The sequence below is a fragment of the Populus nigra genome, chromosome 1 (assembly GCF_951802175.1).
Source record: "Populus nigra chromosome 1, ddPopNigr1.1, whole genome shotgun sequence".
Lineage (NCBI taxonomy): Eukaryota > Viridiplantae > Streptophyta > Magnoliopsida > Malpighiales > Salicaceae > Populus > Populus nigra.
Window position 1 is genome coordinate 39212456 of NC_084852.1, and position 16425 is coordinate 39228880.

Genomic DNA, 16425 nt, shown 5'->3' on the forward strand with positions numbered 1-16425 from the left:
TTTAATTCATGGATATTGAAAAAAAAAAGGTTTTTGATCAATAATCACATTTTGATGATAAAAAATGTCAATCATTGTGTCAAAATAGAGGAGAAAAAAAGTTCCCGATCATCCACTTTTCAACAATAAAAAACATCAATCATGAAGAGTCCATTGATATTAAAAAAGTATCAATCTTATTTTGATTTACATTATGAAATTTGATTTACATTATGACGTCAAAAGTAATCACGTCACACTTAGCTGCTGCATTATACATGATCTGTTGCTTTTATCGGAGACGAAATATAATGGAAAGATACATTGGCGTTAAGTGCAGGAATCATGCAAAATGCCTCGCGATTAGTAACTTTGTTTTGACTTTCGATGCATGAAAAGGATGGAAATATGAAAGCTTGCACAAAGTAAGATGACTAGTAAATCAATCGGAGGCGCACACGCAAATCCATGTCCAAAAGCAAGTGCAAAAGAAGGATTTTTTCAAGTCATACAAATGATATACCCTAAGACAAGAACATTGTTGCTGGGATGCTTGGTTAAAAGGTCGGTTAGCCCGCTATCTTATATACTATCCTCACAGGTTTTCTTCTTCGTGAGTGTCGTCTGCGCTCAGAAGATGATTGAGTGCAACTCTTGCTCTCTTCGGTTCTGACAAGGTTTCCTTAGTGTCATCTGCTTCACCCTTCCTCTTAACACTTTCATTCACTTGTTCTTCATGCTCCCCAGCAGTAGCTTCACCACCAGAATACTCTGATTTATCCTCCAATGATGTCTTTGGTTCAGATACTTCAGCTTTGTCTTTTCCATTCAGGGTTTCTTTCTTCGGTGTCTTTTCACTTTCTTCCAGAAACGAGCGGATTTCTTCATTGGTTGCAAGATCAAGAGGGGTCATTCCTGCTTTTGTCTTGACAGTAAGGCTTGCTCCTTTCTTTACCAAGTATTTGACTAGCTCAAGATGGGACCCTTGAGCACCATAGTGAAGCGGAGTAAGGCCCTTTCTGGTGGAAGCTTTGATGGAAGCCCCAGATGAAAGCAGAGTTCGGACAACTTCTAAATGACCCTTTTGGGAAGCAAAGTGAATTGCTCCCATGTCATCCATGGCAGCAGCGCCAACATCAGCCTTGTGCTTGCAGAGATAAGTCACTGCCTCTGCCTGCCCAGACCATGCAGCTAAATGCAATCTATGAAACGAGGGTACTGTGTCAAGGAAGCAAAATTCTAAATCCTGCAATTTCATTATCTTTTGAAGTTCTGATCAGAAATTAGCACGAAACACCAGAGCCAGCAATTTCATGAAAGAAAAGAAGAAAATGAAGAGCCAGCGTAAGATTGAAAACTGTAGATATGATGCCTGATATGATTATTTTCTTATTTCATTTCATGACACAAGTTTAAATGGTTCACAATTAGATAGGACATTAGCAAGTATCTTTTTTCCTTATAGATAAAAACAATTAAAGACCGATCAGCAAAGTCTGTATTTTGACTCCTACATCAGCGGTAAAACTTGCTATTAATAGCAAGTTCTTCTGCCACCCTGTTCTAAAGCACTATTAGTATGGATTCATATATATTCCTCTGTTCCAAAAATATCAATTTTTTATTTTTTTTAAATTTACAAATAGAAACATTTTCAATCAACTCTTGAGTATGACCAGAGAGGAATTCTACCGTTCCATTCCCCAAGACACCTCAAGGTTATCCGAGATTAAGAACTGTACACACCATAAAGAATATATATATATATATATATATATATATATATAACCTCAATAATTAATAACCTCAATTAAATAATATTTTTTTGGTGTCTACTTAAATAATATCTCAATTAATTAATAATGTTTTTTGAAAACTGTAGATATGATGCCTGATATGATTATTTTCTTATTTCATTTCATGACACAAGTTTCAATGGTTCAAAATTAGATAGGACATTAGCAAGTATCTTCATTTGTACAAAAAGCTTGAATTATTAACTTCAAAGAGCCTTTCCCTGAACTATAAATTTCAAATATGTCAATAACGCAAACAAGCTAGCAAATGGATATAGAGCAAACATAGGACTTCTCTCCAGTCAATCCTTCAGCTATAATTCCATTATTTTGTAGTCGATAAGTGCTTAACTATTTATTCCTTGTGCTGATATCTACATAGAAATTTTAATAGAGAACAAAAGAAAACTACATAGAAATCTAGATATACAAAAGACAGAAAAATTCATTTACTCTCTGAGTCCTTTCCGAAGATAATTGGACAACACAAAAGATTGTTCCACTCATATCTATTGTCTCACTAATGTGCAATTAGCTAACATTTCTACCAAGATTGACTGTGTTGGTATGAAAAATTGTAAGTAGGGAATTTCCCTTTCAAGTCATCGCCAAATGACCCAAAATACTAGTGTTGGTATGATCACACACCGGCTATCTTGACATGCAATTAATTCAGAGAAATTTAATGAAAAAAAAGGTTTGCCTTCATCTGATTGATAATCTAGTATTTCAACAATTGAAAATGAACATCACAGTAGATTAGCATTATATTATACATTGCAAAACACAACAAAAACCCACAAGTTTTTGTTTCGACTTAGCAACATGAAATATGAATATGAAAGAAACCCATGATTTATTTTAACCAATTAGCCAAAAGAGTATCCAATCAAAAACTCCAAAGTAGAGTTACTCTAAAGCTAACAAAATCTTGAAAAAATGCGATTAAATGGATCACAGTAACCCCAAATTCATAGATAAATTTGATTAAAATACTGCATCAACGTTTGAAAAAATAAAAGGGAGGAGGATACGGAGTTCTAGAGTGCTTATCTCTAGAGTTAATAGCCAAAGGGTTTGAGCTGACAATTGTCTCCATCGCTTTCATATCACCTGACCTCGCAGCCGCGTGAAGCTCGGCGTCTCCTCCTCCTCCTCCTCCTCCTCCTCCTCTGCCTCTACCCATTCTTGTTGCAGAACGCAGTTATGTGTTGCTGTTAAATTTTTAACTTTCATTTGTAGAGTCGGGCTCTCAATGAGCTAGAGCATCCTGTTTTACTTTTTGTTTTTTCTTGAGCCTAAATGACATTTTACTCCTCGCTAATTAACTAGCTCTCTTGTATTAACAAATAATTAATTACTTCCTCGACGTGCTCTCTCTCTTTCTTTCTTTTCTTTCAATAATGTCTTCTTCTTCTTTCTTTCTTTTTATCGTAATTTTATTGACAAAGTACTACGTTGTAGTCAAGATTCTTTTTATTAAAAAAAAAAACAAAGAGATTGAATAGATAGTTTCTGAAACTACAAGGATTGATTAATTAATTAACTTCAATAACGTATAAGGATTAATTTATGATTAACTCAACGTGTTTACAAAGGAATTAAAAAAAAAATCTTTCAAAATGTTGAATCTTGCTCTCCTTGCGTGGTTGTGGTTACTGGTTACTACTCTACCCCATGGTTGGAGTTTCGTAGATTGCAGGCCTTTACAGCATGAGCAAAGAGCTTAACATTAGGATTTAGGACTTTGCAGCCTGTTGGTTTGAGTTCTATATCTCAATGTCGGTTTTTTTGTTTTTTTGTTTTTTGAGGTTTTGCATCTGCAAAAGGATAGCTATGGAGCCTCAGGGTTCATTCTCATGTGCCAATAGAGACAAGTAATGATTTGCCTTTGAACACTTTCTCACTGAGTGTGGCCACCAAATTATGTGATGCAGCCTTGCTGGGTGGACTTCCTGCTATCAGAGCCTGGAGATGTTGAGCTGAAACTTCAGAATGTCCCATTTGGAGCTTTCATCTACGATGGAACGAATTCTGCCTTTCTCTTCCATTTTCTCCTCTTCATTCTTTCCAATCATATCACAAAGATGTATCCTCACATTCCTTATGGTCTATTTATCAGTACCAGAGCTTTTGGACCCACATCTTATCCAAATTCTCTACCCTCAATTCTCTTGGAGCATTCAACAAAAGTTTGTTTAAACAACCAGCATCTGGGACCTAAAACAATTGATGGAGTGAAATCATAAGCAAATGATATAATCGCCCATTTCAACCCCTTTTTTTTTTTTGTAAATCCTCCAGAGCAGATGACAAATACTCACACAAAGATATCAAAAAATCAATCAATCACAGCTTGAAGTCATACTTAAAACCCAGAGCAGAGAGAATTCAAGCAATTGAGATTCTTTCAAGTAAACATTTGACATTTGGAGCACATCCATAATGAAACAATTTTATGAGAAAACCTGCTTTAATATAATCAAATTTATGTCTTGTTGCTAGATTTCCTGGGTTTGTTTTTTTTTCTTATATAGCTCATCATCCAGTTCCATCAACATATTTCATCTTGAAAAAGATTGTAGTTCAAATTCCCGAGGCATAATAGAACAGAGAACAGACCTACATCCAATGACAGAAATTGTTTGATTGGAATTGTGAAGCCAGTTTCATATTTACGTTGTTTCCCACAGGGCAGATGCTAAAGTCACGATAAATGATGCTCACAAATGTTGCAAAAGCATACATAGGTTTCTTGAAAGTATTGCAACCCAAAGAACGGACAAGCAAAGAAATTCCATAAATTTGTCATAACAGTGGCTTGCACATATCATACCGTGGATAGAACAGTTTTTCTGTTCACATTTTGCTCAAAAGTAAAAGCGCCTTCATGATCACCATATCTAACAGGTTTTGCATAGTGTAACATTTAAAATCATGATATACCCAAGTATATAGGATTTCATAGATACCTTGCATGGATTGAGCACCTGACCAGATACTATGGTCTTAATTTCTTGGGTCAATTTTATTTTCTCCCTGTGATCTTACAGTCAGTACCCTCAACATTGCCCTCATTTGCTGACTTCCATTACCATCACAGAACACTATCATAAGATTGATTCACTGTAAAGTAGAAAATCCTAGATTATAATGAGGAATCCATAATGTTGCTCACTCCCTTTAATTGGTATAAAATCACCAAAATCACATCAGACCATTGAGCATTTCTTACGATTCAGATAAAATTGTATTAATATGTTCTTAAAAGAAACATCTTACTCCATACCAGAGGAAGGACTATGAATATAATTCCCACTTGATGGGGGCAAAACAGATTGTAACTTCTCTATCATCTGATTGAGCTCCCCCAGCTTGTCCGTCATGTTAGATTGTAGTAAGAATCTCTCCAACATTCGATACACTGCTTCGCTGACATGGATTCCTCTCTCCAATGATTGCTTGGAGCACTTAAAAGCTTCATGCGACCTCCCCCTGGAACACAATCCTGTTACCAAAAGGTCCAATGCATGATGATGAGGACAATACCCCTTCCCCACCAGATATCCCCAAAAATTCAAACCCAGATCAATCTGGCTATTCACGCAGAAGAATTTCATCAGCATAACCACAGTTCGTGTTTTGGGAACAAAATTTCTATCAATCATCTTGTGATAAAGCTCACAAACCCCCTCAATACTACCTGATTTCATCAAGCCTAAGAACATTGTATGATAGGTCATATCATCATAATGAATATTGTTCTTTTCCATCTCATCCATCAACTGAATGGCAGACTTTACTTCCCTACACTTAACTAGTGAGCTAATCAGTGCATTATATGCCCCAGTATCAGCTTGCAAATTCCTCTTAGGAATTTCATCAAACAACTCCCTGGCTTTCATTGCGCTTCGAGCAACCCCTGCTCCGTGAATCAAAGTGGTGACTGTTTCCAATGTCGGCAAGCAATTAGCCTTCTCCATTTCTTCAAAAATCCTCAAAGCATCAGCAAAATAACCCTTTTTACAATAAGCATCAATCCTAATACCATAACTTGAGCTACTAGGCTTAAACCCCCTCTTAACCATCTCATGATAAAACAACTCCATTGCAGTAACATCCCGAGATTCCTTGAACCCCAACAGCAAAATATTCATGGTCTTAACATTAGGAGGGAACCTCTCATGCATCTTTACAAACACAGATTTCGCCTCTTTCAATTTCCTCACAGTGCAAAATGCCCGAAGTAACACATTAAACTCTTCAACGCCAAATTTCCTCCGAACAAAAACCCTCTTCTCCATTTTCTCAAACGCGTCAAGGGTCTCCTCATAAGATCGAAATTTAGCAATTTTACATAACATTATGCTCATAGACTTAAGGGTAAGCAAAAAAGGATGCGTCTTTCCAATTTCAACCATTAAATCCCAAGCTTTATCAAAATATCTCATCCGGGCAAGTATGTGAAGCGTCTTTTCGAAGGAATCGGGACTTGGGGAAAAATGGGTTTGATTATTGAGCGAATATTTGAAGAATTCCAAGGCTTTAAGGCCATTAGAGTGAGCAGCAAAGAGGCGGCCAAGAACGTTTTCAACAAAAGCGGTGGTAAGGAGAGTTGGTGGAATATGGCGGGTGAGAGTTGGATGTAGAGGTTGATTTGGAAATGGATGGTCATTGATTATTCTTGCAATTCTTTCAACTTCTATGGATTGAGTTGATGTTGCTGTTGAGCTAAGAGCAACAAATAGTCTTTTGGGATTTTGGAAGAGATGGTGATTAGTACTATATGTTTTCTTTAAGGACAGTAAAGAGAGCATGTTTTTAATGCGTTTGCTTCTTCTTCTTCTTCTTCTTAAATGGAATTAAAACAGTATGCAGAGTTCCATTTCAGGGCTACGACGTGATGTGCCAAGAAATTGAGCAGAGATTTGCTTACTGAATTTGGGAGGTTGGCTTGAGGCAGAGAGGAATGGAGCATTGAGTTCGAGGAAGCAGGTCGGATTGGGCGAAGCAACAGCAAATTAAACCACAAGAGGGCTTATGAGGTTCTTGTCCTCTTCAACTAAACGGTCCTATGGGCCGTCAAAGAGGGAGGTCCTGTTCTCTTCACTTGGAGACTTAATAATGTTAAGGGTAGTATATGCGAGAAATATATTTTCATGAACGTGTTAATTAATTATATATAAAAAGGATTTAACTTGTTAATCTAGGTGTGTGGATGATTTACTAAATAATCATTTAAATAAAAACTTATTCTTAAAGCATTACTACTATGTGCTAAAACAAAACCGATTTTTAAATAATGAAAGTATTATTCATTATCAGGTGATAAAAAAACAGATTAAACCGAAAAAATTAAACTGAAAAAAAAATAATTAAATTTATTATAATATTTAAAAAGAAAACTCAATTTAATTTGGTTTCGGTTTTATAATACAGAAATTGGTTAATTCGAACCGAATTGAACCAGTTCAAAAAAATATATATAAATAAAAAATGAAGATTTGCTAACCCTAGCTACCACAGAGCACTCGCCCCCTCTCGCCTCTCCTTTCTTTTAGACTTTAAAAATAAAAATACAAAGATCTAAAACAGTTTGTATTTTCATCATCACTTGGAAACAGAGAGAAATAGGCCTTCGATTTGAATAAAAAAGGAAAAGGAAAAGGAAGAAGAAATCATGGCTTTCAGTTATCGCCTCTTATCCAGATCCAAACAAGTTTTGCCTTTCTTCTCTCTATTCCAGATCATTTACCTCCTTTCCAATCATCCATTCTCTTCTTGACGCTGGATTCTGATTCCTCTTTGATGTCTGACATGTTATCGAACAAAGTTAATCAAATTCTAAATCCATTTACTCTGATTTTTTTTCATTATTTTTTTGCTTTAGTGGACAGGAAGAAATATCAGGGATTTCTTTGGATCAATGTGATGCCTTTTCTTTTCCTATAATTATTTTTCTGATGAAAATGGAATTATAAGTTGGTTGGGATTTTTTTTTTATGGGAAATTCCAAATATCATGCGGGTTTTTTTTAGGGATATAATTTTGGAATTATTATCAATTTTTTATAAAGAGAGGTGCGGGGGTTCTTCGTTCGATTACTGGGATTTTGTATTCATTAATAATGATTTTGTGAATTTTGGGTTTATGCAGCTGTGTGGAAGTCAAGCCATTTTGAATCAGCAACTTGCTTTTCCAATTCGTTATCGTGCGAAAGAGGCGGCTCCCGATGGGTTTAAGGGAGACTTAGCAGGATTCCTCCGCGCTCAAATAAAATTAAAAAAAAAATTATTAGAAAAAGAAAAAAAAATATTTCCCTATTTTTTTAAATTAAAAATCAAAAATAGTTGATTTAATACAGTTTCAGTAATTTTTTAAAAAAAAATTATTATATTTTATAAATAAAAACCGAACCGAACTGAAAATAATCATTCTTATACACTTTGATACAAAATACATTTTGATCCCTTAATTTTTTTAATCTCTTTGGTTCTTTTGTTGTTTAGGTATTTACATTTAAGTCCTAAATGTCATTGTTCTCACGCTTTACATTTAATTATACTTTTATATTATCTATCAAAAACTATTGAGTCTTCATTTTGTTTTATTTATTTATTTATTGAAACTTGTTTTTGTTTTTCAAATAATGATATAATTTCATTTAAGAAATGATATTTATAGTATAAAATAATATTTTTATCAAAACAAGAAAGAAACATATGATTAAGGAATTGGAGCATTGATTAAAAGGGTATATTTCTCTCTTCTTAATTTAAACCATCGAAAGTCTTTATAAATATTTATTTTAATTACCTTGGTTTTTAATAATAATAAAACATATTACTAATAAAAAAAGATATATATTTCTTAAAAAATAGATGAATAAGAAAAGAAAGTCAAGGCTAAAAGAATTCATTTTTTTAATCTAATATTTAAATGGTTGTATTTTTTGTTATGAATATCCATTTTAATCATCAAAATATTAAATAAAAAGAAATTAAAATGCACCCCATAACATCATGCAGACACACTCACCAGTTTAAAAAAAAACTAAAAGAGCTCAAAATTTAATTTACTTACTTTTGCTGTGGAGACTCGAGCAGTATTTCTCGCAAAAGATTTCCTCCTGGCTCGCGAGAGATTTATTTTTTTTTTAATTTTTTTTTTTGGTGTGGAAGTGTCCCTTTCTCCTTCACATTTTCTCATGCCCTTTCTGACTTTCTTACAGTTGCCATCAGGTCTTTCAAATCAACATTTTAACTATGGAACAAAAAAGGAGAGAGGAGAGGGAAGAACATAACAGGCAGAGAAGAAGAAAAGATGAGAGGCGAATCGCGTACGGTTTTCATTTAATTCCTTCCCTCGAGTCTTTGAATCTTTCCACCCATCTACTGCATTTTGGTTCTTCCCTTCTGTTTTTTTTGTTCAGGTATGTCAGTCATAGTAAATGCAAAAGAAATCTTCAATTACATTCATGTTCATGTGATAGATAGTGTTTGGCAATGCTTATGCGACTGCGGTTAATAAAAAAGCAGTATTACACCTGTTTGGTTAACTACAAACCGCATGTTAATTTGGCGTGGGTCCCATTAGAAATTGTGTTTCAAATACAAAAAATGAAAAGTAATTATCTTTTGCTTTTCATGCGTTTCTGCTCTCTCTTATCACCGACGATTTCTAATTGCTTCCCAACTCTTCTCTCTCACCCTCATCAATTTGCAATAAACTCTTCCCAACGGTAAAAAAAAAAACCCAAAAAATTCACTGGAAAGCAGTGTTGTGTTGATCTACCAGTTTCCTTCATGCGATTTTCTCTCTCACCACCAAACTTGCCCTAACCACCAACGCCAGACAAGCTTTTCTTCCCCTCTGTCCATTCAAACACAAACCGTCACCGATCCGTCCCTCCATTGTTACAATTGCAGAAAAAAACCAAGAGATTGGTCCCGGGAAAGGTCCACGAGCGAGATACCAGGTACTGTCCGTTCCCTTTGTCAATTTCTTTTATGTTTCTCAAAATCTAATTTCTGTAATGGGTTTTTTATTTTGCAGAACACAGCTGCAACACCGCTGGGGTTTGCAGCACAAAAACGCAGAGACTGAGGTAAGTTCCTCCCTCATCTCCATCTTCTTTTTCAGTTTTTTAGATGAAAAATTTCATTGCTGCTGCATGCTCGATTATAAATTTTTTATTTGTAAATCTTTATAAAAGGAACACTAATGGCTTTCTGAAAAACCCAGCCCTAAACCGCCGTGAACCTTCTCCAAAAACCCCCTTTATCTTCCCCTCTTCTAATTATTGCATTGATTTAAACAATTCTTTGAATTTATTTTTTTCAATCTGGAGAGGCAAATGATGAATCTTTTTAATTGTTGAATGCTCAGACTCTTGGGTTCTTATGATTTATATGCTTGAAAAAAAACCGATCTGATGCTCTCTATCTTTCTGCTTTTATGTCTTCAAGTCTCAGCTTTCATTGTTTTTTTTTAATTACTATGCTGCCAGCCAATGATGCAAACCCTGATTTTCACTGAAAACAGGGCTATCGATCTGCCTAAACTGTTGTTAATTCATGAACTAGGACGGTCTGAGGCTTGAATGGTTTTAGTTTTTTTTTTGTTTTTCAAGATTTTGTTTTCTATCTTCTTGTTCGAAGGCTAAAAACTTGCTCTGGACTCTGTTTTGTGCATGATGAGAAACATAAAAAATAACAGTTATCCCTGGCTAATTCATCTGTGCTGATTCCTTAACCGGGAAAAAAATTAATTTTATGTGTGTTTGCTTGATTCCTTTACGGCAGCCAGCAGATTAGTTGTTCTACTCCTCTCTTTTTCGCAAAAATTCCCATGTTATACTGAACTTTATATTTACAGTAACTTTTTAAAGCTATTTTGAACAGAAATTTTTTGATCACCAAACGAGCTAGACTGAGGTAAGTTCCTACCTTATCTCCATCTTCATTTTCTTTTGTTTTAGATGAAAAATTACATGTCTGTGTACTTGCATGATCAATTACCGTGTGTTCGTCAATTGACAATTATCGTAATGAGTTCCTATTAGCATGTCGTGTAGGACTGCTTTTATTTATAAATCAAAATTTTTTGTTTAGTTTTGTGTGTTTGTATGCTGCGAAAGAAAGCTGGGTTTCTTTGAATGTATAAATAAATTCTGTTCTGTTTGTTTTTTCCCTCTATTTTTGAAAAAATAACAGCATGCTGGCAATGAAGTTTTGCATGATCATTCAAATATTATGGCTGAAACTGAGTTTCTGAACAGTTGAAAATTTATGGGTTGCAATTACATTTCATTACAAATTAACATGAACATTCTCATTGACATACATGCACGGTTAATGTTTTTTGCCAAACACACAGCTTTTGTAAATGCTAAACATTGAGTGCTTTATTATTGTATTAGTCCACGGTTTATTTATGTGCCACAATTTAATTGATATCATTTTTATTCATTTTAAACTTTTGTTAAATGTTTTAAAAGATATCATGGAAGGTCTTGAATCTTCTGATAAGGCTGCTTGGACAAAGGAAATGTTGCATATATTTTGTGATATATGCATTAAGGCAATTGATATGGGAATGAGACCTAATACTCATTTCGATAAACCGGGGTGGAAATTTCTTATAACATCATTCAAAGAACAAACTGGGCATGCATTTACTAAAACACAATTGAAAAACAAATGGGATGGATGCAAAAAGGATTGGAGGATATGGAATAAGTTGGTTTCTGAAACCGGTGTTGGCTGGAATAGTGAATTAGGCACAATTGCAGCTAGTGATGAGTGGTGGAAACAAAAAATTCAGGTACATTCCTTGTCATCGGCACAATTTATTTTATTATTTTCAAATTCCAGCCCTAAAATTTTACTAGTCTTGATCCTTCATTACTTTATTTAATTTATATGCAGGAAATTAGAGGAGCCAAAAAATTCAGACATGTCAGTATTGAGCCGTCTTTAAAGAATAAATTTAACCGAATGTATTCCAACATTGTCGCAACTGGAGCGTTTGCATGGACTCCTTCATCAGGTGTACCTGCTGGCAGTGGTGTTGATCCTGGTACAAGCAATGCCGACATTGCTGATGATGGTTTGGAAGAGGGCAGCGGTGATTCGGAGGAAGATGTGATTCCAGATTTCCAGACTGATATGGCTCGAATGGTTGGAGGGATACATATGTCTAGCAGCACCAATACAAAAAGCGGCGAGAAAAGAAAAGAACGAGATCATTATGATGTGCGAGGTAGAAAGAAGAAAACATCTGGAATTGGTGTTAAGTTGCTGACAAGGTGCAATCATCTACTTGAGAGTATGTCAACTAAGAGTGATTCGACGTCTGTTAATATGGATCGTGAAGGCTGTAGTATTCCCGAGGTCATGGCTGAGCTGCACTCCATTCCTGGAGTTTCAGTTGACGATGATTTTCATGACTTCGCTACGGAGTATCTTAGTCTAAGAAGGAAAAGAGAAATGTGGTCCAGTATGGGCGATATGCAACAGAAGTTGCGATGGTTGCAGCGAATGTATGAACGAAGTAAACGTGCTTAGCTGACAAGGTATTATTAAAGTATATTAACTGTTAATCAATTAAGTATGTTCAAGTGCTTACAATATTTATACATGTTTTGTTTTATTGTTGCAGAGTAATGGGATGCCGATTTTTAAAAGAGTAGTTTCCATTTGCCGAAGTTTGTTCGAGGCATTGTATTTGCGGTAATTGATGTACTGTTATATTTATTAAACTGCTTTACGGGATTTAACAGACTTGTATGAGAAATTGTTGGTTGTAATGTTGTATTTTATCAATGAATTACAATGTTCAATGGTTAATGTTCAATGGTTGACATTTTAATGGAATTGGTTGGTAATTTACCTTAACTGATTTGTTAACTATATATTTGTATTTGCTGCCGTGAGGTCTGCTGGGAATAATAATACATGCTGCTGTGTTTCTTTTCTTAGCTGTACTTTTTTCAATTTGTTAGCAACTGTTAGATTAGGCATGAAAGGAGAAACCAAGATATATGCTTTGTATGAGATGGAGAGAGTAATAATAATAAAGAATCAATAGGCAACATTTATGTGTGCTGAAGGAGGGAATATTTGATGATATTTGCTGCATTGTTTACCCCTTTAGGATTCATTGTCCAAATGGGAGAGAGGGGGATAAAAATGAACCAAGACAAATAAAAAATGACAGATTGTTGCTTATAATTTACCTTTACTGTTGATCCTTCTTTCTTTGCTGCCATGAGCTTTCATAATACATGCTGCTGTGTATCTTTCATTTGCAGTAATTTTTTCAATTGGTTAGCTAGAGATTGACGTGTTGCATACTGTTTTTGCCTTGGCTGTCTAGTGTTAGCTTGTGAGGTCTGAAACAACAACATCTTTTGCAAACTGTTTGTGTTTTTTTCATTGTTGCCGTGAGCTGTGATGGGACTAATGTTGTTGCTTTTTCTTCCTTTTCTGTGTTGATGGTCTTCCTACTGGTTCAGTGACTTGTAATTGTTAGGAATGGGCAACTACTGTTAGCATGTGAGGTCTGAAACAACAACATCTTTTGAGTAATTGTTTATGTTTTTTTCATGGATGCCGTGAGCTATGATGGGACTAATGTTGTTTCTTTTTCTTCATTTTCTGTGTTGATGGTCTTCCTACTGGTTCAGTGACTTGTAATTGTTAGGAATGGGCAGCTACTGTTAGCATGTGAGGTCTGAAACAACAACATCTTTTGAGTAATTGTTTGTGTTTTTTTCATGGTTGCCGTGAGTTGTGATGGGATTAATGTTGTTTCTTTTTCTTCATTTTCTGTGTTGATGGTCTTCCTACTGGTTCAATGACTTGTAATTGTTAGGAATGGGCAGCTACTGTTAGCTTGTGAGGTCTGAAAAAGCAACCCCTTTTGCAGTAATTGTTTGTGTTTTTTTCATGGTTGCCGTGAGCTGTGATGGGACTAATGTTGTTGCTTTTTCTTCCTTTTCTGTGTTGCTTGTCTTCCTACTGGTTCAGTGAGTTTTAGCTCTGTTTTTTTTCCTTTAAACATGTCAGGATGGTGTACATGCATGTGCTGTAAAAGATGATTATATGAGCTGTAAAAGATGATTTATATGCTACTTTCACAGCACATGCATACATGTGAATGTACTGATTTTGAAAGCTGAAAAATTGTAAAATATACGTAAAGAGGATTGAAATTTTCTATATAAAGAGGAATGTGTACATCATATTTTACAATGACATAGCTTTCTATAACAAGCTTCTAAAACCTTTCAATTGCACCAAATACAAGCAAGTAGAATACTTCTTTTTTGCTGGCTTTACAGGTATGGAAAAAAAATTATGTCGCACCAACTCTATGATAGTATTTTTATTGAATGTTATTTAATTATTTAAATATTTTTATTAACAACATATAATTTTGTTTTTGTTTCCATGTAATTGAAGTTATGGATGATCCACGATTTAATAACATATTTAATGAAGATTTCGATGGTAATTATGATGATGTAATGAACCGGATTGTAGATCAAATTAATTATCCTAGTTGTGGAGTTAGTGGTGCTTCAGTTGATGGTGCCGGAGATGATAGTAATGGAAACGACTCTGACGACAGTAATGATGACGACGATGATGATGCCGACGATGATGATGATGCCGACATTGACGGTGATAGTGATGATGACGATGCATTTATTATAAGGAGGCATTTTGATAGGAAAAAATTAAATTTATGCACAGCTGGAGCTATAAACGCGTATTATATTAATTATATGTATAAAGAACCATGTATGGTTTCCTATAACACAGGGATGCGTTGGTTGACGGAGGTTTTAAGAGGTCATTGGAAACGAAGTGTTAACATGTTCAGGATGGACGCAACAACTTTGTTGAGTTTGTGCACCGACTTGGAAACGCACCATGGCTTAAAACCGTCAAGAAGAATGAGCGTTATTGAAAAGGTGGCAATGTTTCTATTTACAATAGCAGTTGGGGCGTCAAATAGACAAGTGCAGGAAAGATTCCAGCATTCAGGTGAAACTGTTAGTAGATGTTTTAAAGAAGTGCTTAAATCATTACGTTTGTTTGCTGTAGAAATCATAAAACCAGTAGATCCACAATTTACGAGCACACCAAGAGAAATTGCTATGAATCCAAGATTTATGCCACATTTCAAGGTAAGATTAATTTTTTTATATATATAATTAAGTAGTTTAATTAAGTTGTTCGGAGGAGTATGAAATATATTATAAATGTTTATATGAGTACTATAAATGTTTTTGTGGCATGTAGAATTGTGTTGGTGCAATTGATGGAACACATGTTCGTGCATGCGTACCAGCTGCAAATCAAATTCCATTTATTGGAAGAAAAGGTGTACCAACACAAAATGTAATGGCCGCTTGTAGTTTCGACATGCAATTCATGTTCGTGTGGGCAGGATGGGAAGGCAGTGCACACGATACTCGTATTTTTCTGGAGGCTATTGACAATAGCACTATCAACTTTCCAAAACCTCCAGAAGGTTGTGATTTTGACTAAATTGAAGATTGGGTAATTGAAGGAATATAATTATTTTTTTTAGTTTTGTTTAAAATTACAATGTTATTTTTTTCAGGAAAATACTATTTGGTTGATGCTGGATATCCAAACGAGTATGGATATTTGGGTCCCTACAAAGGCGAGAGGTATCACTTCCAAGAATTTAGACGTCGTGGACAACCAAGTGGTCGGAAAGAAGTGTTTAATCGTGCACACTCGTCACTACGTAACGTGATCGAACGTTCTTTTGGGGTATGGAAACAGAGGTGGAGAATTTTGCAAAACATGCCTGCTTATCCATACAAAACACAAGTTGAAATTGTAGTTGCATCAATGGCACTACATAATTATATTAGAAGGAGATCGCAAGATGATGCAGTTTTTTCTGAGTATGATCGCAACCCCAATTTGATTCCAGATGACTTTTTGCCTGATACTGTTCAGGCTTCGGCCGTTCAAGGCTCACAGAGGCCTTCACGTATGGATTTTGTACGCGATGGAATTGCCAATAGTTTGATGGAACAATAAAAAAGTACATTAATGTATGACAATTTTTCATTTTGTTATGTAATCATAATTACAAAACACCTATGTTTTGGAATTATATATATGTGTTTATACATGTCATTTTAATTAATTCCAATCAAATATAAAACACAAACCATATTAACAAAATACAAGAAATTTTTTTTTGAACCACAGTTTTTACCAAACACAAAACTGCTTTTTTTCAACCACAATTGTTGAACCACAGTTTTGTAACCAAACACCTAAAACTGCTTTTTTTAAAACCACAACTTCAACCACAGTTTTTACCAAACACCAATTTTTTAAAAAATCAACCTCACAAAAAGTACTTTTTATGAAACTGCTTTTTACAAAACGCAACCACAAAAGCTACCACAATACCAAACACAACTGAAGGAGACAGCACAGCCCAAAAAACACAGCAAGAGCAAAAGCACGGTGCCCTGAAACCAATCCACCAGCTAGCAGACCAACAAAATATAAGCAACCGTGATGGTGAGAAATGTAAGGTTTCTCCGGTGTTACTAACTATTATACATGCACCTCCATAACTTTCTGTG

At 35.0% G+C, this 16425-nt stretch overlaps 4 protein-coding genes and 2 non-coding genes across 8 annotated transcripts; 4 read left to right on the forward strand and 2 right to left on the reverse strand.

The window, feature by feature from the left end:
* Positions 1-395: 395 nt before the first annotated feature.
* Positions 396-3157, reverse strand: LOC133675677 (uncharacterized). Its single transcript, XM_062097132.1, has 2 exons — positions 2810-3157; positions 396-1181 (listed from the first exon to the last, which is right to left on the reverse strand). Exons 1-2 carry the CDS (start codon positions 2959-2961, stop codon positions 575-577), a joined length of 759 nt encoding a protein of 252 aa, XP_061953116.1. The 5' UTR covers positions 2962-3157; the 3' UTR covers positions 396-574.
* A 170-nt stretch (positions 3158-3327) lies between these two features.
* On the reverse strand, positions 3328-6847 carry LOC133675660 (pentatricopeptide repeat-containing protein At3g61360). 3 transcript variants are annotated; one of them, XR_009835452.1, is made up of 3 exons: positions 5065-6847; positions 4748-4901; positions 3328-3995 (listed from the first exon to the last, which is right to left on the reverse strand). XR_009835452.1 is itself a non-coding variant. In XM_062097114.1 (2 exons), exons 1-2 carry the CDS (start codon positions 6590-6592, stop codon positions 3922-3924), a joined length of 1602 nt encoding a protein of 533 aa, XP_061953098.1. In that variant the 5' UTR covers positions 6593-6847; the 3' UTR covers positions 3328-3921. The 3 variants fall into 3 exon arrangements, 2 of the variants coding, with proteins under 2 accessions (XP_061953098.1, XP_061953105.1); XM_062097114.1 differs by lacking the exon at positions 4748-4901; XM_062097121.1 differs by lacking the exon at positions 3328-3995 and having other exon boundaries at positions 4552-4901.
* Positions 6848-10138: 3291 nt separating this feature from the next.
* Positions 10139-10213, forward strand: LOC133681200 (small nucleolar RNA snoR64a). The gene has a single exon (XR_009836450.1). It is a non-coding gene; the product is annotated as a small nucleolar RNA snoR64a (small nucleolar RNA).
* A 70-nt stretch (positions 10214-10283) lies between these two features.
* Positions 10284-10373, forward strand: LOC133681203 (small nucleolar RNA snoR20a). The gene has a single exon (XR_009836453.1). It is a non-coding gene; the product is annotated as a small nucleolar RNA snoR20a (small nucleolar RNA).
* Positions 10374-11279: 906 nt separating this feature from the next.
* On the forward strand, positions 11280-12343 carry LOC133681855 (uncharacterized). The gene is made up of 2 exons (XM_062105027.1): positions 11280-11600; positions 11705-12343. The coding sequence occupies exons 1-2, from the start codon at positions 11280-11282 to the stop codon at positions 12341-12343; spliced, it is 960 nt and encodes a 319-aa protein (XP_061961011.1).
* A 1901-nt stretch (positions 12344-14244) lies between these two features.
* Positions 14245-15865, forward strand: LOC133681864 (protein ALP1-like). Its single transcript, XM_062105038.1, has 4 exons — positions 14245-14552; positions 14667-14973; positions 15089-15320; positions 15414-15865. Exons 1-4 carry the CDS (start codon positions 14245-14247, stop codon positions 15863-15865), a joined length of 1299 nt encoding a protein of 432 aa, XP_061961022.1.
* Positions 15866-16425: the final 560 nt, after the last annotated feature.